Here is a 26,412-nt window from a genome sequence, read left to right as displayed (position 1 = left end):
GGCCCTGTGTGTGGATCTGTGCCTGTGTGTGGATCCAGGCCTGGGTTTGGTTCTGAGGCCCTGTTTCTCATTTCCTCTCCCTCTCCCTCCTGCCACGTATACATTCTAAGCAAGGACAAAGGTTGCACCTTGAGCAGAAGGCTGAGGCATCCCTGACTCTGGCCACATATTAACCTGACCATACATTTACCCTTTTTCTCTTATCTTGTTTAAGCATCCCTTATATGGGCAACAATCAGACTTTGCCTGAGCAAGGCTAATCAAGAGAGCTTAAGAAGCATGCATTATAACCTTTGGACTGTCACATGCCATAGTAAGATTTGAGACATATCAGAAAGGTACACATCGGGAATCACTTTATTATAACTGTTATTATGTATTCATATGTCACGTGAGATAGTAGCTTTGAGACATATGATATAGATAAACAATGGTTTAATCCTCACTGTAAATGCATTATGAAATTATAACCTTGTAGAGCATTAACTAAGTAATTATTGTAGATATGATTCTCAATAAAAAGAGGGAGAGACCATTCATTTGAAGCGTCTCCTCCTGACTCTAAGCTTGCGTGTGTGTTTATTGTGGGGCATTCCTACAGTGGGGTTTTGGTTAGGATTTTTCCAGATGTATCCAGGACCACTCAAATGAGGAGGAAAGAATTTCTGAAACTGAAGGATAGAGTTTTGGCCCTGGATGCATCTTTCTATCTGAAATTTCCTTGTAAATGTCTAGTTAAGTTACAGGATGTTGAGTACGCTTTTTGGGATCCTATACAATTACAACAATTTTTGGTTGCAAGAGAACAGAAATGAGAAATGAGATTTGTTTCATTTAGCTGAGAATATGAGGAGAATTTAGATTAACAATATCCTACTTTAAGGAATGATTCAAGGTTCTTTAGTTTGAATCGAGAATTATTGTCCTTTATTTTCCTGAATTTATTTGATAGAAATAGCAATATGTGTTCCCCATTAATGTGGGCTTAAAAGGAATTATGTATGTATAGTTTGATTATGTATTGATTTATTTACTTATTTTCCTTTTTTCCTTTGGAATTATTGGATATTGTAAATGTATTCAAAATTTATAAAAAAACAAAACTGATGGACTCTCGGAGGTATTTAAAGGATAGAAAAAGATGATGATGCCATCTTTATTTGATGATGTGGTCAAAGAAGCTGGCAGATAAGTTATTAGATAAGGTGGGGAAGTGATATAGCAATTTATAGGGAGTATTTCTCCCCGAATGTTAGATGTTTTAGCTTGAGTACTCTGTTAGAATTTAGATTGAGAGTTACATTATATTTTTCTCTCATATAGGGATTAAGCCTTGATAAAGCACAGTGCGAAACATGTTGGCGAATATATCCCTATTCAGAGACCACAAATTATTAAAAATTTAAGCTTATTAAAATATTGAGGAAGTTTATACCTAATAAATAAAAGATACTGTATTGTTCTTTAACATGAATTAAGGGGCAAGTCTCTCTTATCTGTACCCTTCTCCTCCTTTGCCAACTCCTGAATCCATCCCTTCTACACTGCTGTGCTGTATGTCTGGAACAACCTTTCTGACTCAGTACGTCGGGATCCATCTCTGGTGATATTCAAAACAATGCTGAAAGCCCACTTTTTTGAAGCTGTATTTAAGTTCTCACGAACCCACTTGTAATGCACCCATATCTGTTTTCTATTCCTTCTATAGTCCTCTGCCTATCCACCTCATCATTCCTTTTGTAATTCCCAACCTGAGCAGCATGTATAGATTTGCCCTTTTGTCCGTCATAATTAGATTGCAAGTTCTTTTGAGCAAGGACTGTCTCTTGCGTGTTTAATGCAGTGCTGTGTGAGTCTGGTAGTACTAAAGAAATAATAAATAGTAGTAGTTGTAGAAAATGCTGCACTTTAGGACCATAATACACCTTAATAACCACCCTCTAAATGCATAATTTTTAGTGTTTGTAAAAATATTACTTCAAGCTGGGTAGTCAGGTCCTTTGATTTTAAGTTCTCTGGGTTGTAGCTGAAATGTCATTCATTCTGGGCTTGGCTTTGGAAAGACAATTAATAAAATCTAAACGTAATTAGAAGGCATGATGACCCACCTGACTGAGTACTTTTCATAGATACCCTTTCTGTTGGGTATAGACCATGTAAATAAACTCTACCTCTTTCCATGACATTCCTTTCTGCAACACACCATATTAAATAGATCCTGTATATGTTACATTGTAAGATGATAGAAGTAATAGAAAACAACATCAAATACTAACTTACTTCTTGATGATTTTTTAAACCACTGGTCACTTCTTTGTCTTTTCAACTGCAGTTTCAGGATCTCATCTTCTAAGCACTGATTTTCTATTTCTAGTGCAATGAGTTCCATGTTTAGATCATGTTTTACTGTTCCATTCTCTCCTAAAAATCATATTTTATTTAAGACAAAATTGACAGACACAAGCATAAAAAGTTCCAGATACATATTCAGATTACTTCTAATCTTTTGTCCCTTTCTCCTTATGCTTCCTACTATCTTTTAACTATCTACAGAACTTCTTTTATATCTTCAATGCAGGGCCTTGAACTTTTCTCATAGCACTCTCAAAACACCAACACTGCTTCTCCCTCTTTTCAGTTTTAGCAAAGTGTCCTCATCCTTAGCTCACTTTTTTTTTTTTCTTTTTTGCAGCTGTAATCTCCATGTGCTACAATTTTTATATTATAAAGATCCACAAATATGGCTAGCCTCATAAATTGGAGGAGAAAGAGAAACTGATTTAATGAAGTTGACCATAGAGCCCTAGAGAAGATGACAGATTATGGGGCTCATTTCAAAACAGAAAAAAGCCCAAAAAGTGACATAAAGGGGCAGGATATTTTTCTCGCTCAAATTGCTATTTTCAAAATTCATTTTGTGGACAATTTTCTATGCTCTTTATCTGCAATGCATCTAAATCTCTAGGAGGCATGTTGGAGGTGTGGTTTAGGCATTATTTTTCTGAAATAATGGAATGTTGTAGAAAATGTCCAGGGCAAAATTTGGACATTTGAGGCCAGATCTATTTCAATAACAAATAAGTACCAAAAAGGTGCTCAAACCGACCAGATGACTACTGGAATGATGTAGGCATGACCATCCCACACTCCACCAGTGGTCACTGACCCCCTTCCACCCCCCCAAAAAAAATTTGAATGAAATAGTACATGCCAGCCTATATGAAAGCTTCAGAAGTTATGGCCTGTCCTACTAAAGGAGCAAGCAGGTTCCTAGAGTAGCTTAGTGGGCTGTGTAGTGGTCTAAAGAGATGGGAACCCAGGCCCATATCCCACTCTAACTAGTACACTTTGTTAAAGAATTTCTGAAACTTATAGGTGCAATAAAGTGTCACAGAAAATTGAGGTTGAGAATGAATTAAAATAAGGTGTCTATTAAAAATCTGGGGACTCATATGAGAGATCTATAGAGACAGTATGAGGCAATTGTAATTAAGGATTGAAAGGTCTAAATTGCTGATTCTACATTTTAGCTAATGCTAAGGAAGTTCAAAAGTTGTTTGACTTGTGACTTTTAAGACATATGTGAAGTTATATACCATTGTTTAAATAAGTCATGGAACTGAAAGATAAAAATTCTAGGGGAAACAGGAAAACTGTCTTTGTATATAGATTAACACATAATCATGTGAATGCCACTGTTTCTTATAGATAATGAACACAAAAGTTAATTAAGAGTTTACACAGATGTTAGGAAGTGCCTAGAAAGTCTGTCCTTATAAACCAGGAAGTGTATGTTTTGACAGGTTACAAATGTCAGTTGTTATATGGAGAAAAGGAGTAAAACTGACATCTATTGGATTTGATGAGCAAATACTGGTCTATCCTTTACATTGGAAATTTATTTTTAGTTCAGACTATCAAGAGTTAACTTGGACAATTATTTGGGAAAAATATGTTTTTAGGCTCCACAGGATATACGTGTTTAGGCAGCTTACACATCAGACTAATGTTAATGTCAGAAAAAGGATAAAATGTATAGCTTTGACTAGATTTCATTGAAGGAATTGGAGATTGTAATGCGAGTTTCTTATTCCTTCCAATTGAACACATAACTACTTTATAATTTGATATTTACTTTGCATTTATTATAATAAATCTCAAAGATTTTGTTCTAAAGTCTTCAGTGTTTTGTGTCCAATTTTTACATATCAGGATGGGAAGCTCTTCTCTTACTGCTTAGGAGAGGAATTTTCATCCTGTGGAACTTCTCTTGAACTTGTATCCAGGTAAACTGCAGCACCTGGATAACTTGTAGTGAAACTTGTGAGCCCTCCAAACCCACCCAAAACATATTGTACCCCTGCAGGCATAAGGGCTGTACAGTTGGATACAATAGGCTTTGGGTTGGTTTTGGAGGGCTTGAAGTGATATATATTCCTAAGACTTTTTATGTGAAGTTCACTGCAGAGCCCCCTAGGTTGCCCCACTGCTCTGTTAGGATGTCTGTGTGGCTAGTCTACTAAAATGCTGGCCCCTCCTACATCCCAGAGGCTTATTTTGTGTGGTTTTTTTTTGGACTTTTTAAAAAATGGGTCAAAAAGATAGACGCACTGAGCACAAAAATATCTAAGAAATGGACACAAAAAAAAGATAGATCTTTTTCTGTTTTGAAAATGTAAGGGTAAGGAAACAGCAAGGCATATTAGATTCAATGTGGAACAGAAGACAAGAAGCAGACCAAATGAAGAAAAGTGTTTTTATAAATTAATGGTCCTAGGAGACAGTGGCTGATGTGGCCTTGTTTCACCAACAAGGTTGCACCAGGAGCATACAATCAACTGGTGACACACAACAGGTTTCACCAGTGCTGAAAATAACTATCCTAGGGATTAGATCAGCGGTCTCAAAAACGCGGCACGCGGGCCGCATGTGGCTCTCCAGATTTTATTTGTGGCCTGCGGTCTGGACTGGATCATTATCTTCCTTTTGGAGCAGCAGCATGTCTGGCTGGCTTGTTCCGCTCAAAGCCGCGGGTTGGCGGCTCCTTGCGCTATCCACCGAAGAGCCGACCAGACACGCTGCTGCTCCAAAAGGAAGATAATGATCCAGTCCAGACCGCAGGTGTACCAAGGGGAGGGGCGGTCCACTGTTCTCCCTAGAGTGCGGCTCGTCTAGAGCAGTGGTGCCCAACATGCTTCCCTTCCCTTCTCAGGCCGGCACCGTGTTATTTGATCTCCTTGCTTCTCTTCGGGGCCGACCAACTCTCGCCGCCCGACGTCAATTCTGACGTCGAGAGGACGTTCTGGCTAGCCAATCACTGCCTGGCTGCCTGGAACGTTCTTTCCGACGTTAGAATTGACGTCGGGCGGCTAGAGTTGGTCGGCCCCGTGACGAAGAGAAAGAGGGAGATCTCGGCCTGTTCCTGATGGCGGCAGCGGCAACAGCCTATTCCCCGGCGGCGGTGGCGTGGGGGAGGGCAGGAAGGAAGGAAGAAAGAAAGAAAGAAGGGGGGGACAGGAAGCCAGAAACAAAGCAAAAAATGGGACACGGAATCAAAGAAAGACAGACATAGAGAAAGAAAGAAAAAGTTGGGGGAGGGAATGAGGTCTGGCGGAGAGGAAGCATACAGGAGGCTGAAAGAAGAGAAGAAATATTGGATGCATAGTCAGAGACTGATGAAATTACCAAACAAAGGTAGGAAAATGATTTTATTTTCAATTTAGTGATTGAAATGTGCCAGTTTTGAGAAAGAAAAGATATTAAACTTTAAATGTGAGGGCTGCAGAAAAAATAGAGCACTTGGAGGGCGCAGAAAAAATAGTTAATGTCTTATTAAAGAAATGACAATTTTGCATGAGGTAAAACTCTTTATAGTTTATATAGCTTTCCTTTTAACTGTTAAAGGAAAGTTTTATAAACTATAAAGAGTTTAACCTCATGCAAAATTGTCATTTCTTTAATAAGACATTAACTATTTTTTCTGCGGTCCTCCAAGTACCTACAAATCCAAAATGTGGCCCCACAAAGTTTGAGACCACTGGATTAGATGTAATATCAAAAATTCCCCACTCTCATCAATACTGGGCAAGTTACTCAAATAACATCATCATGTAACATTTAAAGGCTTTTAAATATTTAAATGTGGTCATAAGCTCTTCAGCAAGGTGCCACAACAGTGGTACAACGTCGCTGGAAAGGTACTTGAATTTTAATCATAACACATTGCATGGAGCAAGGAATCTTGCTTCTGCTGGAGTGGCAAATGTTATGGCTCTACAAAAGCTGTTTAATAGTAGACCACTTATCTGAAAAGGTCAGTTCACGGCTCCAACACAGTCTGTGTTTCGCTAAGCTACATCCTGAGTCCTTTGATCTACACACTTGATGTTGAAAAAAGACTCAGGCACTGCACACTTCAAATAAAATCAATATAAAAAGCTTATCCTTCCGGCTTCCTGATGGTAGCTTAGCGAAACACAGACTGTGTTGGAGCCGTGAACTGACCTTTTCAGATAAGTGGTCTATTGTTAAACAGCTTTTGTAGAGCCATAACATTTGCCACTCCAGCAGAAGCAAGATTCCTTGCTCCATGCAATGTGTTATGATTAAAATTCAAGTACCTTTCCAGCGACGTTGTACCGCTGTTGTGGCACCTTGCTGAAGAGCTTATGAGCACATTTAAATATTTAAAAGCCTTTAAATGTTATATGATGATGTTATTTGAGAAACTTGCCCAGTATTGATAAGAGAGGGGTATTTTGTGTTTTGTTCTATTTTGAAAGTATTGCCCCCTCGAGTGGACTGTAATTCAAAATCCCCGGTCTGTATGACTCAAACCTCTACAAAACGTACAAAAGCAGTCCCCCAAGAAAGCTAGGGTGGGCTTGATGTACTGTCCTTTAAGACTGAACGTATGAACAGAAGACCACATCACTACCCTGCAAATCTCCTCAGGAGAAACAGATCTAGCTTCCATCCATGAAGAAGATATACTCATGTCAGAAAATGCCTTAACATAAATAGGGGATAGTAGCCCCACAAGAATGTAAGTGGACTAAAAGGCTCTACAGTTCCATCTAGAGATAATAGCAAATGAGCCACCACAACAGGTGGGAAGAAAGTGAAACTCATGAGAGAGTCGCTAATAATGCAGGAGCATCTGTGCACGTCTAAGTTCCTTAGCAGATAATCCTGAGATTGGAATCCGTCAGCTGAACAACCGGGAAACATACTTCCAGATGGACATGGAAAGCCAAAACCACCTTTTGGCAAAAAGAAAGAAGGAACTGTCAGCTCTCAGGAGTTCAAAGCAAAGGGTGACTGCCATCTGGAAACTCTACAAACCCAAGAGAGAGCGACCAGAAAAAAACAGTCTGGACAGTTAAATCCCGGAGAGAAGCATCTCTCAGTGGATCAAAAGGAGGCCTGGCAAAGCCAGGCCACACTACAGAATGGATTCTTAATGGACAGCCAAACCCAAAGATAGTTTTGCAAAACCGATCAACATCCAGATGCAAGTTCAAGAGAACTGCCAATCCTGGGATCTAGAACCAGAGAGACTGGCCACCGGGATCTGCAGAGATGCCACCATGAGGCCTTTATCCAAACCCGCTTAAAGAAAACTAGGACCTGTGACAGCTGAGTCGAATAAGGGTCAACCTGGGTCCCTCCAGTGATCTAGTCGAATAAGGGTCACTCCAGCGATCTAAAGGTCTTCTACGCCTTAGTGTAAGCTGACACTAAGGACGACTTGGTAGACCTATGAAGCTTTAGCCATGACAAGCTCCAAATTGCCTTGATTTTTTTTAGTTACAATTACGCACTCAAGAGCTATGCCATAAGAGCAAAACAACCCAGATCTTTCATGGCAACCAGGCCTAGTTGAGATGGTCAGGAAAGACACTCAGGCGCATACTGTATGTCACCCACAACCGCATCAGATTCTTGCACCATGGCCTTTAATGCAAATTGGATGCCACCAGAATGACGCGGCCGGGGTGAGTTGTAATCCTCCGAAGGACCCGGCCAAACAGAGGCCAAGGCAGAAAAACAGAGAGAAGAACCTCCGGAGGCCACAGCTGCTCATGAGCGTCATTTCTCTCACTTCCAAGCTGGATCTGTGACTGAAGAAGTGTGGAACCATCTTGTTTGGCACCACGGCCATGAGGTCAAGGTGGGGCTGCCCCCATGCCTCACAAGTGCCCAAAATACCTACTGCGCTAGGGACCACTCGCCCAGAACTTTAGACTGACGGCTGATAAAGTCTGCTGGAACATTAGCCACCGTGTCCACATTCGCCACCATCAGCGCCAGGAGAAGACTTACCGGCCAAAGGAATAGAAGTCAAGTCTCCTGAATCAAGAAAGGGTTCTTGGGTCCTCTCTGACGATTAACAGAGACCACTGCCATCAATGATTGATCGCTTCTATGGTGACCTAGTGAGCCTTTCCCAGCTACGAAGGCTGGCATCTGTGGTGACTACCATCCAAGAGGCAAGGATTAATGGAACGCTCTGGCAGAGTGATTGAGGATGAAGCCACCAGGTCATACACACTCTGGCCTCCAGAGTCCACCACAAACTCAGCTCCAAGACATCTTGGTGGGGGGCCCAGTGAGAGAGGAAGGCATTCTGAAGAGAATGCAGGAGTGTGTTCATTTGTCCAGGGAACCACATCCAGCTTGAGAATTCTGGAACCCACAAACTGTAGGACATCTCAAGCCGAAGGGGCCAACACCTTCAATATCTCCAAAATCTGTGCCCAGAGCTTCTATTTTCGAGCCTTGGACAGGTAAACATGGCCTTCTGCTGTATCAACTATTCCTTTATAATGTCACTGGGGTACTAATAGTTAAATACTAGTGGAAGTCAGAAAAATATTAGAGTTCAAACAAATGAACTGTCTTCTCATTCAAATTGGTAACCAAACTTCAGGATTGCAACCGTCACGTTTGAAAGTCACTCAGAGTTGCGCCCTCTAGTGATGAACCAAAGTATACTTTTCAGTCGTTGCAACTTTATTAGTGCTGGTTACGCTCCAAGTTTGATTCCAAAAATAAATAAATAAATAAATAAGTAAATGTCTTTACAGTTTTTCAAACACTTGTATGAAAATACTTTGCTTTTTCTTATCTTTACAAATCTTTTCAAATGAACATCGCTCTGTGAGTAAGTTGAGAGCAGCTTGATAATTCAGTTTATAACAGGTTCGGGGTCTCTACGTGGCCCCGTTTCGATTCCTTCTTCAGGAGACCCTATTATATGTAAACTGAAAAACCTTTTCAATGCTGATAGAATGTTTCAAGATTGCGATGTGGTAACATCGTCAAAAGAACGCTGTCGGTGCTGAAAATTTAAACTGTCAGTGAAAACATAGCATCAGCTTCTGAGTGACTTTCAAACGTGACGGTTGCAATCCTGAAGTTTGGTTACCAATTTGAATGAGAAGACAGTTCATTTAAGTATCAACTATTCCAGCAACTGTGTTGGCATGTTTTTGTTTTTTTTTGTAAATTGGAAACTCAGCCCAGGTATTCCAGTATGTGGAGAACTGTCGCTACCATAGTGCACCCCTTTTTCCGGGGGTGCCCTGAGCCACCAGTGTGGCCAGATAAGGGTGAGCATGCAACTCCACCCACCTCAGCGGAGCAGCTACTACCACCATCACTGTGGTAAAGGTCCGGGGTGCGGACGCCAGCCCAAAGGACAGGGCCAAAAACTGACAAAGCTGATCCAGCACAGGAAACCGCAGAAATTTGCATTGATCTGGAAAAATGGGAATGTGCAAATTTGCCTCCGTAAGATCCAGGGAGGCCAGAAATTCCCCTAGAGCCATTGCTGGAAGGACCCACCACAGGATTTCCATCCAGAGCCAAGGAAGCTTAAGAGCCAGATGGAAGGGCTGCAAAATCAGAATCGGTCTGCAAACTGTAAATCCGAAGGTTAGTTTGGCACTGGCTGTACTGCATGAATATCCAACAAGCACTGAACAGTAGCTTGGAGAAAGCTCACTGTGTCTGGACTCCCGACAGGAGAAGACACAAACTAGTCTGAGAGAGGCTGGGTAAAACCAGCTTGCAGCTCAACTGAATAAATTCCACAACCCACTGGACTTTAATAATGTGCAGCTAGGCAGGCCGAAACTGCAAGGACCGAACCTCCTATCTGCAGAGGGCCCTTGGTGTCATTGAGTTGTACAGGCAGGTCAGGCAAGAAGTGTGGCAGTAGACAGAGTGCGCCTGTAGCCTGGAACCCTGAGAAAATCTCCACGAAGAGGATGAAAAATCTTGCCTGTAGTTACGAAAATATCATCAGGAGCCACTCAAGGGAGGATGCCCAACATCCTTGGGCTATGCTCTACTATCCGTCCAGGTCTTCGAGTGATGGTCCATTACCGAATTCAAGAGGTCAACCAGATCCATGCCACACAACAACTACCCCTGAAAAGGTAGCCACGCCCAAGTTGCCTCAAAGGAGGAATCACCAGCCCACTGTTGAACCCAGAGCATTTGGCGGGCCAGAATAGAATCCGCCCTTGCCAGCACCTTCAAAAGAACATAGAAACTATCCACCAAGCAGGCCATCCCAGCCCACAAAACTGAGGAAAAGGTGTTCATACCTGAGCTAGACAGGCACATGCCACAAAGGACAGAGGCACCGCAGCTCCAATGGCTAAATAGCTGGTTTAAAACTTTCTGAAGGGGGGCGTGGCTTGGACGCGAACTCGGATGGTTGGATAAACGAGTAGCTCCACACAGACAAGCATATATATAAGAAATACTACCAAATATTTTTGAGAATTTACAAAAATATATACAACATGACTTCAATTAAACAAAATAAAGCTGATTTGGGAGCCGGAACATCAGGAAGTAACAAGAGATCGAAACCAGAGCCAGGTACACCTTTTAAAACTCCGCTGCCAACAGAAAAAAACCTGGACGTTATGGAAGAACTAAGACAAATCAAAGAAATTGTCTTAGACAGTAATAAAAAATTACAAAAAGCGATAGAAGAAGCTGCAATACTTACTAAAAGAGTAGACATGACAGAAAACAGGATTTCAACTTTGGAAGATAATACAGAACAATTAAACATAGATATGAATCACAGCAAAATCATATGGAAAGAAGTGACAGAAATTAAAAAAAATCTTGAAGATAGCAGGAATCGCGAACGAAGGAATAATTTGAGAATAATTGGATTACCTGAAGGTGTGGAAAAAAAACGATCCAATTGCCTTTCTGGAAAAATTTCTACCCAAAATATTGCCTCTAAAATTCAAAACAGAACTAGAAATAGAAAGAGCACACAGGATTCCAGCACAAAGAAATAATACTCAAACGGGACCGAGAACTTTAATATTTAAACTTCTAAGACACCAACAAGCTATTGAAATATGCCGACTTGCCAAGGAAAACAAAAACTTAAAATGCCAGGACTCAAAAATACACATTATCCCAGATTTCGCGAAAGAAACTGCAATGAGGAGAAAACAACTTTTGGACATGAGACCACAACTAAGAACATTAGGAGCTAGATTTGGGCTCCTTTACCCAGCGATAATGAAAGTTACTATCGCTAACAAGACTCAAAACTTTAATGACCCCATAAAACTACAAGAATTTTTAAATCAACATGAACAACCAATGACAACATAAGGATGATTACTTTATAAAATATGGATATATATATATATATATTTATATGATTGACAAAACTTTAACAGAAATTTGAAATCTTCAGTTAGAAAATTGGAACTTTCAGAGCAACGGAAGAAGAGCACACGAAGACCAAATTAATATTTGAATAACAAACAACATTCTACATAAGAAGCAAAGAAGAAGTAAAATCGTAAGAAATATACAAGACTCAGTTCTAGAATTTTAAACGGAACAAACTTACATGCAGAATAGAGAAGTGGACAGAGATCCGTCTTGAATGATGACGGAGGAAGAATTCCTCTACAAAATACTAAGAGGCATGCTGATTGGACAGAAAACGCTCATAGAGATAGAAAGATAACAAAATATGATTGGTTAAAGTTACTTCCTGTAGTAGGCGGTGCTTCCGGCTAAACTTGCGTTTCAAATATAAAATTTTGCGTTTCAAAAAATATAAACTAAGATAAAGAAATAAAAAGATCTTGATTTGAAACGCAAGTTTACCTAATAAGTCTTAAATTCTCTGAATCGGTGATTCTAATATACCATATGATTATTCTTCATACAGAAAATTGCAAATGATTATAAAGAAAAAAAAAAATCTGATGATTTAGAAGAATAATGATAAGTAAGGTAAATCTTTTGATTTCAAAAATTTTTGAATATATTTAAATATATAAAAAATATAAAAATATATAAAAAAAAAAAAAATGTGTGAATATATAAAAAAATATATTGAAAAATATTTAAATATTGATCTTAATATATTGTTTCATATATAATATATTATAAGATTTATATATTGTGTATGTATGTATATATATATATATATATATAGATCAAAGTTTAAAATAAGCTCCTTTAGATATTGATCTAAATATATTGTTTCATATATAATAATATATTCTGAGATTTATATATATATATGTATATGTATATATTGACCAAAATTTAAAATAAGCTCCTTTAAATTAATAAGGGGATAGTAATTTATATAAATTATTAATAGCTTGGGGGGGTTATTTAAATCTAACCTCAATCTGCGTATCCAAGTTTTCGTAATTAAAAAGGGAGGGAAGGGAGGGATGGGAGGGAATAGAGGGGAATTATATAAGAAAATAAGATATTTAGGGAGGGGAAATGATATAAAACATTTAAAAGATTGGGAAAAATTTCTTCTTAAAAATATTTATTATATACTAAAAAATATTAACAACATAAATGGATTTTAAAATAATGTCATTAAATGTTAATGGTCTAAATCATATGATAAAAAGGAAAAAAGCTTTATCATTTTTAAAGAGGCAAAATTCAGATATATGCTTTATACAAGAGACCCACCTTTCACATATTGAATCTAATAAGCTGGAAGGAGGTTGGGTAAAACATTGTTTTTTCTCACCAGCTATAGGGAAAAAAGCAGGTGTTGCTATTCTAGTTAATAAAAAATGTTCTGCTTCATTCAAATTAAAAGCTTCAGATATTCATGGAAGATGGGTAATAGTGGAAATGAATATGGGAAATACTACCATGATGTTGATTAATATATATGCCCCTAATTCGAACCAAAATGAATTTTTTAAAACCCTTCAACAACTGATCTTACCACTGGCTACTTCAAATCTAATAGTAGCAGGGGATTTCAATGCTGTAATGGATCCTTTATTAGATAAAAATCCAAGTAGATTTATGAAATCTATGGGATTAGAAAATTTGATACAATCTTGCGATTTAGCAGATATATGGAGAATACTTCATTTTAATGATCGGGAATTTTCTTTCTGTTCTCATGTTCACAATTCTTTTTCAAGAATAGATTATATATTTATTTCAAATCATCTAGCACAGCAAGTGACACAAGCTGCCATTGATCCTATTATTTTATCAGATCATGGTGGAGTATGGATCAAAATAAAAAATATAGATCAAAATAATAATAGACCAATTTGGAAGTTCGATAATACATTGTTGGCTGATTCTAATTTTTGTGAAAATCTCTTAATAAAAATGAAAGAATTCTTTCAAATAAATGATAAAGATGAGATTAATAGAGAAATTTTATGGGACGCTTTTAAAGCATCAATTAGAGGACAAATAATCTCCTATTCGGCTTTTCTTAAAAAACAAAATAAAAAACAATTTTTAAATTTAGAAAAAGAGATTAAAAATTTGGAATTAAAACTAATAGAAAAATGGGAATATTCAATTCAACAAGAATTGATAAAACTAAAAATTAAATATAATGAAATCTCATCTAAAATGATTAGGAAAGATATGTTCTCTCAGCAAACGTTGTATTATGGTAACTCAAATAAGTCGGGAAGAATACTAGCAAACTATCTTAAAACAAAAAAAAGGAAAACAAAATTAATAGCTATAAAAGATGAAAATGGAGACACATTTACACAAATTGAACCTATATTAAAACAATTCCTAAAATTTTATAAATCTCTTTATTCTTCCGAGACTTATATAAATAAAGAAAAAGATGGTATGGAATTTTTGAAAATGTTAGAGGGTCCAAAAGTTCCTGAACATATAAAACGAAGTTTAGAAGAACCAATATCACTAAAAGAATTAGGAACAGCTTTGAAGTCCCTTAGAGTTGGATCCGCTCCAGGTGGTGATGGATATACAGTTGAATTCTTTAAAACATTTCAAAATTTTTTAATACCCTATTTACTAAATCTTTATCAATATCAACTTAATAAAGGTTGTATTAAAGGCACTATATCAGAATCTTTAACTATTGTTTTGCCAAAACCTAATAAAGATCCCACTTTGGTCTCAAACTATAGGCCAATATCTTTAATAAATGTAGATGGAAAATTATTAGCAAAAATACTTGCGATAAGATTGGCTAATGTACTCCCTCACATTATAGGTATGCATCAAACAGGATTCGTTGCTCAAAGACATTCATCTCACAACACCAGATTAACATTCCATATGCTATATTTAACAAAGAAAATGAATGAGCCTACTTTTGCTGTTTCATTGGATGCAGAAAAGGCTTTTGACAGAGTAGAGTGGCCTTTTATGTATCAGGCAATGGAATGGTTTGGTATAGGACCTGGATTCATACAAATGATACAAACATTGTATAGTTCCCCTTCTGCAAGATTATATATTAACAATACTTTTTCAGAAAAATTTAATCTACAGAGAGGAGTTAGACAAGGATGTCCTTTGTCTCCTTTGCTGTTTGATATTGTTTTAGAACCCTTAATAATAGCTATCCAACAAGCAAAGGATATACAGGGTATACCTCATTCAGACAGAGAATATAAAATATCTGCATATGCAGACGATTTATTATTATATTTGAGGAATCCAGAATCTACCATTCCATATCTACTCGAACTAATTGAGAAATTTGGAAGTTTTTCAGGATATAAAATTAACTGGAATAAATCAGAAGTTCTTCCTCTAAATGTATATTGTACAAAAGGTTTATTTGACACATTTTCATTTGTTTGGAAGGAAGAATCTATTAAATATCTTGGAATTTGGATAACAAAAACAGTAGATGAGACAATGAAAATTAATGAAAAATCTCTAATTCAGAAAGTGACAGAAATGTGTGAGCAATGGAATCCTTTACATTTATCTTGGTGGGGAAGAGTACAAACCGTTAAAATGATGATTATGCCTGTAGTTTGCTACCAAATGGGGATGATACCAATTTTCTTTCATGAATCTTTTTACATAAAATTAAATAGAATTTTGACAAAATTCATTTGGCTAAACAAAAAACCAAGAGTTGCTTTAGTGTCGCTACAAAAACCAATTAAGGAGGGAGGGGTAAATTTTCCCAACTTTTATAGGTACCATCAAGCCTATATTTTACGTCATGGTATGTATTGGATCCTCCCAGAGCCCACTGATAATATTCCAGACTGGTTCTGGCTAGAATGGAGACTAATATTTCCACTACGTCTTAGTCATGTAATTAGTATCAAGATGCCAAGGTTATATAAAGATCATAAAATATTTATGGATACCTGGAAAACTCTAAGATACATAAGTAATTTAACTCAAATTCCAATTAGTAAATCAACTACTCAAACAATATGGCTAAACCCCAAGATCAAAATTGGCGGTTTTAAAGTCATCTGGAAACATTGGATGACAGCAGGAATTCGTATTTTAAATGATGTAATAAAAAATGATAAGTTGCTGGAGTTTTCACAATTGCAACATAAATTTGGTCTTAATAAAACACAATACTTTAAATGGTTGCAATTGAAGCAATCTATTCAGGAAGGGTTCCCTGAATGGAAAAACCTTGCTAAATATCACAGTTTGGAATTCTTATGTTTCCAGATGGACTCAATAGGACATAAAGCTGCACAGTGGTATAAAATAATATCTGGATTTATAAATAAAAAACCAAAAAATGGACTTAGAGACATTTGGAGCATTGAGATAAAACACCAAATTAGTGTATCTCAATGGCCACGGCTTTGGTCTTGGAGGTTAAAATGTACGGTGTCAGCATCTATGAGGCAAACTTGGTTTTTTCTTCTTCATAGAGCATTTTGGACCCCAACACGTTTACATAGAATTGATAGCTCTAAATCTAATAGATGCTGGCACTGTCATGATGAAATTGGGACATTAGATCATCTTATATTCTTTTGTCCACTCATCTTAACATTCTGGAAATCAATTTGGCCCCAAATTAATAGGATGCTAGAAAATCCAGTAGCCTTGACATATGATACTATATTATTTGGAACAACAATGAGGGAAAAAAGTCAAATATCATCAAGTAATAATAGACTTTTATTTATTCTAACTGGAATAGCAATACAACAAATCACATTTAACTGGAAACAACATGATAGATTGAACTATATGTTTTGGTGGAATTCTGTGTGTCATATATACAAAATGGAACTTGCTATTGCAACACATAAAGGATATATGAATAAATTTCAAAAAATATGGGGACCATTAAAAGATTTTTGTAAAGAATAAAAAATTTTCCCATGAATAAAATTGACCATTAACAGATTTCTCTAATGAATGATTAATTCTTCCCAAGATAAGATATTTGAATAGAAGGGATGGGGGTGGGCTTTTAATTCTAACCACTACTTTCTAATTCAATATTTAAATGAATTTACAGAAAAAATTGAATTTATATATTATTTATTGGAAGGGAGGGAGGGAAAAGGGATTATTATATATAATAAAAATTATATAAAAATTAAATTTATTGCAAAATATTATAACTTTATTCAAATTTAAATTTTTAATGAAATGTTAATTCAATGTTAATATATGAGATGATCAAGTGTGTATGTTTAAGTTTCTATTGAATTCTATTGTAACACTTGTTGTGACATAAGAAAATGAATAAAGAATTATAAACAAAAATAAAACTTTCTGAAGAACCACATCCACCTGACTGTCTTGCATAGCTTTCAATACAATTGTCTCGTCACTAGGGAGAGAGTTGCGCTGGGTCAGCTGAGCCTCAGGGAAGCTCCCTTGGGCTGCCAGAAAGCTGTGGACAGTCCTGCACCCGAGGATACAAGGTAGATATAGCCCGAGCTTTCCATAAAGGACCTTCCAGTAAGTCAAACTGCTCCGGAACTATGAATTCATATCTGGATGACAGGAAAAGTCACAGATTGCGAACAAATGCTGCAGAGCTAGGGAGAAAAAGTTGAAGAAAGGAAAAGGAGCAAGCTGGGAATCCATGCTCAACTCTGGTAAAGATGCAGCAATGAGATCCGGTAGCGCCTCAGACTTAGAAACATAGAAACATAGAAAAAGACAGCAGATAAGGGCCGCGGCTCATCTAGTCTGCCCACCCCAATGACCCTCCCCTATTTAACTCTGTGCAGAGATCCCACGTGACGATCCCATTTCTTCTTAAAATCAGGCACGCTGCTTGCCTCGATCACCTGAAGCACCTGACAGTCAGATCTTCTCCAGGATCTGGAGTATCTGCAGATCCAGCACTCAAGTCCAGATTCCCAAATCTGGGAAGTACAGCACTGTCAAGTTTCAAGTTTATTACAAGTTTGTTGTACACGCAATGTCAAGTACTTCAATGCGTATGACAATTTAAAATTAGGAGACAAAAAAATAAAACAATTTTATACAAATAAATGTACAGTATAATGTACAAATAATTACCGATACAAAAGGAGAGAGGGATGAACTACAATCTTTAAAGAAGATAAAGGTACATTTAGGGAAAAAACATCTGGAGGGTAACAAAGAATAATTTTAAAAACATGGCTAAGCCTAAAGGAGAGGGTAAGGGAAATTGCGACCTATAGATAAGGTCTGATTAAAATTAGGAATTACAGCATAAGCATTAATGATAGATGAATTTTCCTATCTATGTGTCAAATGCATCCTTATACAAGTAACTTTTCAATGAGCTTTTACATTTTTCTAGTGGGGATTCACCACGTAAGTAAATTGGTAAATTATTCCAGAGCTGGGGTGCTATAACCAAAAAAATAGTAAATCTCCTAGTACCTATTACTTTTAAATGCTGTTCTGTTGATCAAAGTATCCTAACTGGAGAATATGGTATCAAAAAATGATCCAGAAATATTGGTGCGTTAGTTTGTTGGATTTTAAAGGTTATCAGTGCGATTTTATAAATTATTCTATGCAAAATTGGTAACCAGTGTGCTTTTTGTAGAAGAGGTATAACATGAACATATTTTTTGAGTTAGTAATAATTTTTATTGCTGTATTTTATATCATTTGTAGTCTTCTTATTTCTTTCTGGGTTATACCATGATACAATAATCAAGCCTAGAAATGACCAAAGAATGAATGAGAATGTTAAGAACTTCTGGTTTTAAGACTTTTGATAAAAATCTGATAAGACGTAACTTATAGAAACAGTTTTTAACTACTGAACTAATCTGATCATGAAAAGAAAGTTCTTGATCTAGTACCACTCCTAGTATTTTCGTTGTTGATACTATTTAGAGTGGGGAGTTATCTAAGAGCATTTGTGATGAAAATGTAAGTTCATTTTTCCATGGAAAAAACATTACTGAAGATTTAGTTACATTCAGGGCCAACATATTATCTTTAAGCCATTGACTTATTTGTTTTAATTTATTGTTTATATTTATTATCTCATTGGAATCAGTTATATTTAATGGGTGCAGGAGCTGAATGTCATCTACATAGGCAAAAGAGGAGAATCCAATAGACTGACTAAGTGGCGACAAAAAGATGTTAAATAAAAGTGGGGACAAAATTGAGCCTTGAGGTATACCATAAGAATTTGTGTAGTTATTCGGAGATGAATTTTTAAAGATGAATTTGGCTGACCGATCTTGAAAATATGATTTAAACCAGTTTTTCACTTGGTCAAAAATGCCAATAGAAGACAGTTTCTTAATGAGTAAATGATGGTCAACAATGTCAAATGCTGTAGATAAATCAAGTGAAATAACATAACTTTATTCTTCTATACTGCCACAATCATACGACTTCTAGGCGGTTTACACTGAAGAGAACTGGACAATCAGCGATTTACAAAATGCAAATAGTAAAAGTACAACATATTTCTCAAGGTAAGTCCGGAGCAGCCACTGGGACCCTGGATACATTCTGGGAAGGAGGGAACAGATGGCACAGACAGAGGTGCAGAGACACGCCCCCCACCCTCCGAAGGTCACACTGCCAGCAAGATATGTCACAGGGGAAACAGAAAAGCACCCACCAGCCGGACCCGCAAAATCTCCTAAATTCTGAGAACGTATCTGGGCCCTGGGGCATAGAAGTACCCTTAGATGACTCCCACGTGCGTTTCTTAGGCTGCGGAGAATCCATCTCGCGGCGGACAGACAAAGCCGCAGAACCAAGACCTAAAAATAAATGCGTTGCCCCAATGGGCTAGCTGAGTATGTAATCATCTGCTTCTGTGAAAGTGAGGCTGAACCAGTAGTTACCGCCCCCCTGAATGCACCACGTGGTGCAAAATGCTCTAAATGGAACAGTTTTCCCAAATTTGGCATGAATTCAAACAAGGAGACCTTAAGAACTCATTTCCAGCAGTTTTCCTGGCAAAATTTTGAATTTTACAGAAGCAGGGAAAAGTTGAAAAAAAGCTCATAAAAAATTCAAAATGACCAACAGACCCAAATTTACTTGAAAAACGCACCAAAAACGACATCTCCAAAAGAACGACATTTCCGAAATTTTAAAGATTACAAAAATAATAAATTTCAGGTGAGGGAATATAGAGGAACACTAGGAAACCTTCAAAACCCCTGGAAATGAGCTTTTAAGAGATCAATTTTTAGCCTGTCAGTTCCACTTTGTACTCACAGTTTCCAGGCATAGAAACTCTGCAGCTGCTCCTAGCCTTTTCAGTGGCCGGTTTAGAATTCATTATCACAATGCTGGAAATTCATCTTTCAAGCTGATCTTCGGGCTGCTAGTCATATACCCCTGTCTGACTATGCTTCCACTCCTGTGGACCACCGGATGCGCATCTGGACGGGCAGAGGTGCAAAAACACAGCCAGCACGCTGAGGAATGCTGTTGAGCCCCCCTAAGTGCGCTACACAGTCTACGCTCAACCCCACACTTAATAAGGAGTGAGACTAGGTCAGAGACAGTCCTGAACTCCAAGGAAGACTAAGCAGACTGGCTAATAGGTACCCTCAAGGGATCGGCCTTTCAGCTATAGACTGAAGTCATTGAATTATCAAGCAGGCAGAGCTTCAAATCCATTTCAAACATGAAAATACCCGCAAAAGTGTCAAACTTGCATCAAATTAAAATAATATAATGGGGAGAACAGAATTTACACAGCTGCAGCCATGCGTGCAGAAGAAAAGACTGCTAGAGAGCGCTAAACTAGCCTGTGAAATACTCTAGAGGCAGAGTGAAAAACCTGTAATGGATTTCTTCTGCAGACCATGTGAGTAGTGAGAAATAACCCTGTGGTCTTCTAGAATGTCTCACCTATTGCACTGGAAATGACAGTATAGTAGGATTTTGGTGGGCTCACACTTTCCAAACAAACTAAACGGAAGGACGAAAACCCCACGCATAAACAAGGAAAACCAAAGAAAGAGTGGGGAAATGACAGTACACAGAAATGAAAAGCCTTAAGTAAAGTCCAAGTCTTGTTGATTTAATGGAGCCAACATGGTCCATGTTTTGGCTTTTGTAGAAAAGCCTTCCTCAGGGGATGTCCCAGTGGGTGGCACTCAATAAAAGGTTCTTCAAAAGACAAGGCTTAAAGGCTGGAAAACAGGGTCAAAATAATCATATATTCAAAAGCGCACTGAAAATGTGCACACAGCATTAAAACTAAAACTGGGGTTGACAAAAAAACAGTGTAAGTATCTGTAACAGGGTGAAGTTTCCAGAGCTGCTAAAAGAAGGAGCTCCTTCAGGAGCTGGGTAACATGAGGAATACTGGCCTCTGACTAACTCCCGGTAAGCCCTGACTGCTGACTGGTGCTGACATGGGGTCCAGTGCAGCAGAGTAGAGTGGCCAGGTTGATCAGTCCTGAAAGGAGGAACTGGTGCAGCAAAAAATGTTAGCCTGGTGGTGGGAGGGTCCACAGGGACCTATACACTGGCAGAAAGATTTGGGAGAGAGATCTGGCCCTATAGTGAAGCCCAGTAGTGGGAGGGTCCGTGGGGATCTATACACCGGCAGAAAAGAGCTAAGAAGTAGCCAGAGGGCCTGGTAGAGCCTGGAGTCCAGAGGAAGTTGACGATTTGCAGTGAGACTGGTGAATAAGAATCCAGGTGACCAGGGAGTGAGGGACTGGCAGTGGCCCCACAAAGAGAGTCCTCAGTGCGTGCATCTGTGATAAGACAACTGAGGGGCTGGGAGAGCCCTCAGTACATGCATGCAGGATAAGATGTCTGAGTTACAGAGAAGTTGGAAGAATCCAAGGCTAAGGGACTGACAACAGTCTGGCAGAGGGACTGGCTGGGAAGGTGGCAACTGGTGGAGAGACCGGTAATGGAAACGGTCCCTAGGAGGCAGCCTAGTAGACCCTGGGAGTTCTAAGGAGCATCTGGCGGAGGGACCGGCTGGGATGGTGGCAACTGTTGGAGGGACCGGTAAATGACACCAGAGGCTGCTGAAGACCTGGAGGGACAATGGAGGGTCATTAAGGGCTTAGGAGAATACCTGGAGAGACGGAATCCAGCGAGGACCCAGAGAATGACCAGGAGGAGCTGGGAAGACCTGGTCAGGGATTTTAATGGAATGTATGATGTGTGTTTAACCCTGTGTTTGTGTTGTTTTAACAGAGCACCAAGGTGATGGGTGTTACCACTTGGCCCGGTCACTCGATGACATATTGTGGCAGTGGTAGAATGGTAGAACCACCCATCATGGAATATGGGGGATTCTGGAACACCAGAAGAACACCCCAGGTGAGGAGGAAAGAAGGTGGCTGTAAGGGAAGAGGAGGCCACAAGGGACCCCATAGGGGGTGCCCACATAGAGGACTTATTGGGGAGTCCATGAGGGAGGCCGGGAACTCTCTGTACTAAGGGAGGGGGGCTTGGTTTTTGAAAGGCTAAGTGGACAAAACCCACTGTAGACAGAGAAGGAAGATCTGAAGTAAGCTAGTAAGAGCTGAACAAGCAGGGTTTTTTTGTTCCGAGTGAACATCCACTCTTTTGAGGATGGGGAGTGTGACAGGGTGATGTTCCATGTCACTGGCGTTCCACTAGAGGGAGTCTGAGCAGCTAAAAGAAGGAGCTCTTTCAGGGTGACCCTCGGGAGGAGGAACGCAGGCCTCTGGCCTAACTCCCGGTAAGCCCTGAAGGCCACTGCTGACTGGCGCTGACAGGAGGAGTGCAGTGGAGCAGAGTGGCCAGGCTGACCAGTCTTCACAGGGTGGACTGGTGCAGTGTACAACAGAAGCCCAGTGGTTGGAGAGTCGGCAGAGACCTATACACTGGCAGAGAATGAGAAATCTGTCCCTGTACTGAAGCCCAATTGTGAGAGTTGGGCAGGAGAATGACTGAGTTGGGCAGGTGAACAGGAGGCAGAAGAAGAGAGATAGAGAGCAGGAGAGGGTGCACCGGAGAGGAGTAAAGAGCAAGAAGGAGAAGAAAGAATACAGGAGGAAGGAGAGAGAGCAAGGGGCAAGTGGCGAGAGGTAGCTCCGCCCACCCCCTGACATCATCCACTAGAGTTCCCTCTTAAAAGGGGAGGGGCCATCGGCACTCAGAGACTAAGTTGGGCAGGCGAACAGGAGGCATAAGAGGAGACATAGAGAGCAGGAGAGGGCACACAGAAGAGGAGTAAAGAGCAGGAAGGAGAGAGAGCAAGGGGCAAGCGGCGAGAGATAGCTCCGCCCACCTCCCCCGTCATCCACTGGAGCTCCCCCATAAAAGGGGAGGGGCCAACGGTGCTCAGCTGTTCGGCGCACATTGAAGGCGAGCATTAAAGGCGCTTGCCTTAGCGAGAACACCGTTGTAAAGAGCTTTAAGAAGGGATGAGTCACTGCAAAGTAGAGCAGAAGGACAATTGCAGCAGACACAGAGGACACACTAAGAAGTAGGAGAGCAGAGGTTGACCGCAGCAGACACTAGAGGACACACAAACAAGTAGGAGAGCAGAGGGCGACTGCAGCAGAAGCAAAGGACACACAAACAAGCAAGGAGAGCAGAGGGTGATCGCAGCAGACTCAGAGGACACACAAACAAACAAGGAGAGCAGAGGGTGATCGCAGCAGACTCAGAGGACACACTAACAAGTAGGAGAGCAGAGGGCGACCACAGCAGACACAGAGGACACACAAACAAGTAGGAGATCAGAGGATGACTGCAGCAGACAGAGGACACACAAACAAGCAAGGAGAGCAGAGGGTGACCGCAGCAGACACAGAGGACACACAAACAAGTAGGAGATCAGAGGGTGACTGCAGCAAACACAGAGGACATACAAACAAGCAAGGAGAGCAGAGGGCGACTGCAGGAGACACTAGAGGACACACAAGCAAGTAGAAGAGCAAAGGGCGACCGCAACAGAAACAGAGGACACACAAACAAGCAAGGAGAGCAGAGGGTGACCACAGCAGACACAGAGGACACACAAACAAGTAGGAGAGCAGAGGGCGACCACAGCAGACACAGAGGACACAGAAACAAGTAGGAGATCAGAGGGTGACTGCAGCAGACACAGAGGACACACAAACAAGCAAGGAGAGCAAAGGGTGACCACAGCAGACACAGAGGACACACAAACAAGTAGAAGAGCAGAGGGCAACCACAGCAGACACAGAGGACACACAAACAAGTAGGAGATCAGAGGGTGACTGCAGCAGACACAGAGGACACACAAACAAGCAAGGAGAGCAGAGGGCTACTGCAGCAGCCACAGAGGGCAGCCACAGCAGACACAAACAACAACTGCAACAGCCACAGAGGAGTCACAGAGGGCAGCCACAGCAGACGCAGAGGACAGCCACAGCAGATACAGAGGACAGCCACAGCAGATACAGAGGACAGCCACAGCAGACCGGCAAACGGGCAACAATGGAAGGAGAAGAAAGAAGCAGGAAGTTGAGCTACCCAGTTTTCTGCACCGTCTGCCATATGTATGACTACCTCCCCTCTGGGAGGCGGTCTTATATATGCACTTGATGCGGGGAACTGGACAGCCTGAAGAAACAAGTCAGACTCCTAGAGGGCAGAATACTGGAATTGGAAGCACTTCAAGCAGTGGAGGAGGAGCACAGGGATGCAGCGAACGTCAAGACAGAGGAAACCATCGAGAAAAAAGTCCAAGAGTTAGAGAAGTTCATCAAGGAGGCATACAGGGAGGCTGTGGAAAATCACCTGCAACCGTGGAACTGCTGAGATACACCTACAGAGAGTGAGGACAACCACAAGGAAGAAAAGGGTGACACAGCAACGAGATCTGGAAAAAGAGTAGGGAACCCACAAGAAGACGAGTCCAGTGCAAGCCAATGCAAAGATGAGGAAGATGGAAGTGCACAGAGGACACGGACTTATGGCTGGAGAGATGGACATACACCAGGGACACGGACCTGCGGCTAGAGAAGCAAAAGAAGATAGAGAGGACAGCAATTGTCGTGGGGGACTCCATCATCAGACAAGTTGACAGCATAGTGGGAGGAAGACAGGATTGGCTGGTGACTTGCCTACTGGGAGCCAAGGTAGAAGACATAGTGAACCACATCGACAGGATCATTGACAGCATGGAAGAGAAAGATATGGCAGTGGTGATCCATGTGGGGACAAACAATGTGAGCAACAGGAACTACAACAGGGAAATACTGAAGGACCAGTTCTGGATGTAGGAAGGAAGATGAAGACCAGAACACAGAGGGTAGCATTCTCGGAGATCTTGCCGATACCCAGGGCTGACGAGAAGAGGCAGACGGAGCTGCAAGCAGTCAACACTTGGATGAGACGCTGGTGTGAAGAAGAAGGATTCCACTTTGTGCACAACTGGATGACATTCTGGGGGAAGAGAAAGCTATTCAGGAAGGATGGACTCCACCTCAGCGGAGATGGAACAAGGCTACTTGCAGGCAACATCATGAGAAAAGTTGAGAAATTTTTAAACTAAGAAGAAGGGGAAAGCCGACAGTCAACCAAGAGTCGATGGTTCGGGAACTGGTATACCCAGAGGATACCGTGCAGAAAGACAGCAGGGAAGACTCACTGGATCATAGGCATGACAGAAATCCTGACGCATTGAAAGGGACACAAGAGGGAAGGAAATGCAAGAAAGTAACAGGCTGCAAACTCAAGTGTATGTACATAAACGGCAGGAGCCTAAAGAATAAGATGGGGGAACTGGAAGCTATGGCACAAAAAGATAACCTTAACCGGAAGGGTTAAGGACACACCATACATTCCATTAAAATCCATGACCAGGTCCCCCCAGCTCGACCTGATCATTCTCTGAGTCCTACCTGGACTCCATCCCTCCAGGTCTTCTCATGAGTCCTTTTTGACCCTCCAGATCAGGAGGCCTCCAGTGCCATTTACTGGTCCCTCCGCCAGTTGCCACCATCCCAGATAGATAGATTGTGAGCCCACTGGCACAGATAGGGAAAATTTTTGAGTGCCTGATTGTAAAACTGCTTAGATAAACCTTGATAGGCTGTATATAAAACACCTAATAAACCTGAAACTTGAAACTGTCAGGGTGCCTCCTAAGGATCCACTGACTGCTACTGGTGCCAGTCTCTCCACCAGTCACCACCATCCCAGGCGGTCCTTCCGCCGGTAAGCTGTCCTTCCCACTCAGCCTTGGACTCTTCCAACTTCTCCGTTGGTCTATCGTCTTATCCTGCACACATGCACTGAGGGCTCTCCCAGCCCCTTAGTTGTCTTATTGCAGACGCACGCACTAAGAGCATCACCGGCATCACAGAGATATGGTGGAATGAGGAAAACGTCTGTGCTACCGGGATACAAAATCTACCACAGGGACAGAGTGGCTCAAAAAGGTGGGGGCATTGCCCTACACATCAAAGAGGGAATTGAGTCTACCAAAGAGAACACGAAGAATAAGTTAGAGTCTCTATGGGTCAAAATTTCGGGAACAAATGGAACAGAAACGAAGATCGGCATCTACTACTGACCCCCAGGGAAGTCCCAAGAAATTGATGGAGAAATGATGGACAAGATTAAAAGCAACTGCAAGAGAGGCAATGCAGTTATCATGGGTGACTTCAATTATCCCGGGATAGACTGGAACCTAGGCACCTCCGGCTGCGGTAGGGAGACCAAGTT

General features: G+C 40.4%; 1 protein-coding gene across 2 annotated transcripts in view; it reads right to left on the bottom strand.

The window, feature by feature from the left end:
* The window catches only part of LOC117347239 (coiled-coil domain-containing protein 17-like), a 488,260-nt gene that overhangs the window by 248,681 nt on the left and 213,167 nt on the right, over positions 1-26,412 (bottom strand). For both annotated transcript variants that reach the window (XM_033917895.1, XM_033917903.1), the window contains one exon: positions 2,281-2,421. In XM_033917895.1, coding sequence (XP_033773786.1) covers positions 2,281-2,421 — 141 coding nt within the window. The remainder of the gene's footprint in view (positions 1-2,280; positions 2,422-26,412) is intronic.

The sequence above is a fragment of the Geotrypetes seraphini genome, chromosome 1 (assembly GCF_902459505.1).
Source record: "Geotrypetes seraphini chromosome 1, aGeoSer1.1, whole genome shotgun sequence".
In the NCBI taxonomy this organism is placed as follows: domain Eukaryota; kingdom Metazoa; phylum Chordata; class Amphibia; order Gymnophiona; family Dermophiidae; genus Geotrypetes; species Geotrypetes seraphini.
The sequence above is the reverse complement of the archived record's forward strand: the minus strand, read 5'-3'. Positions and strand labels throughout refer to the sequence as shown.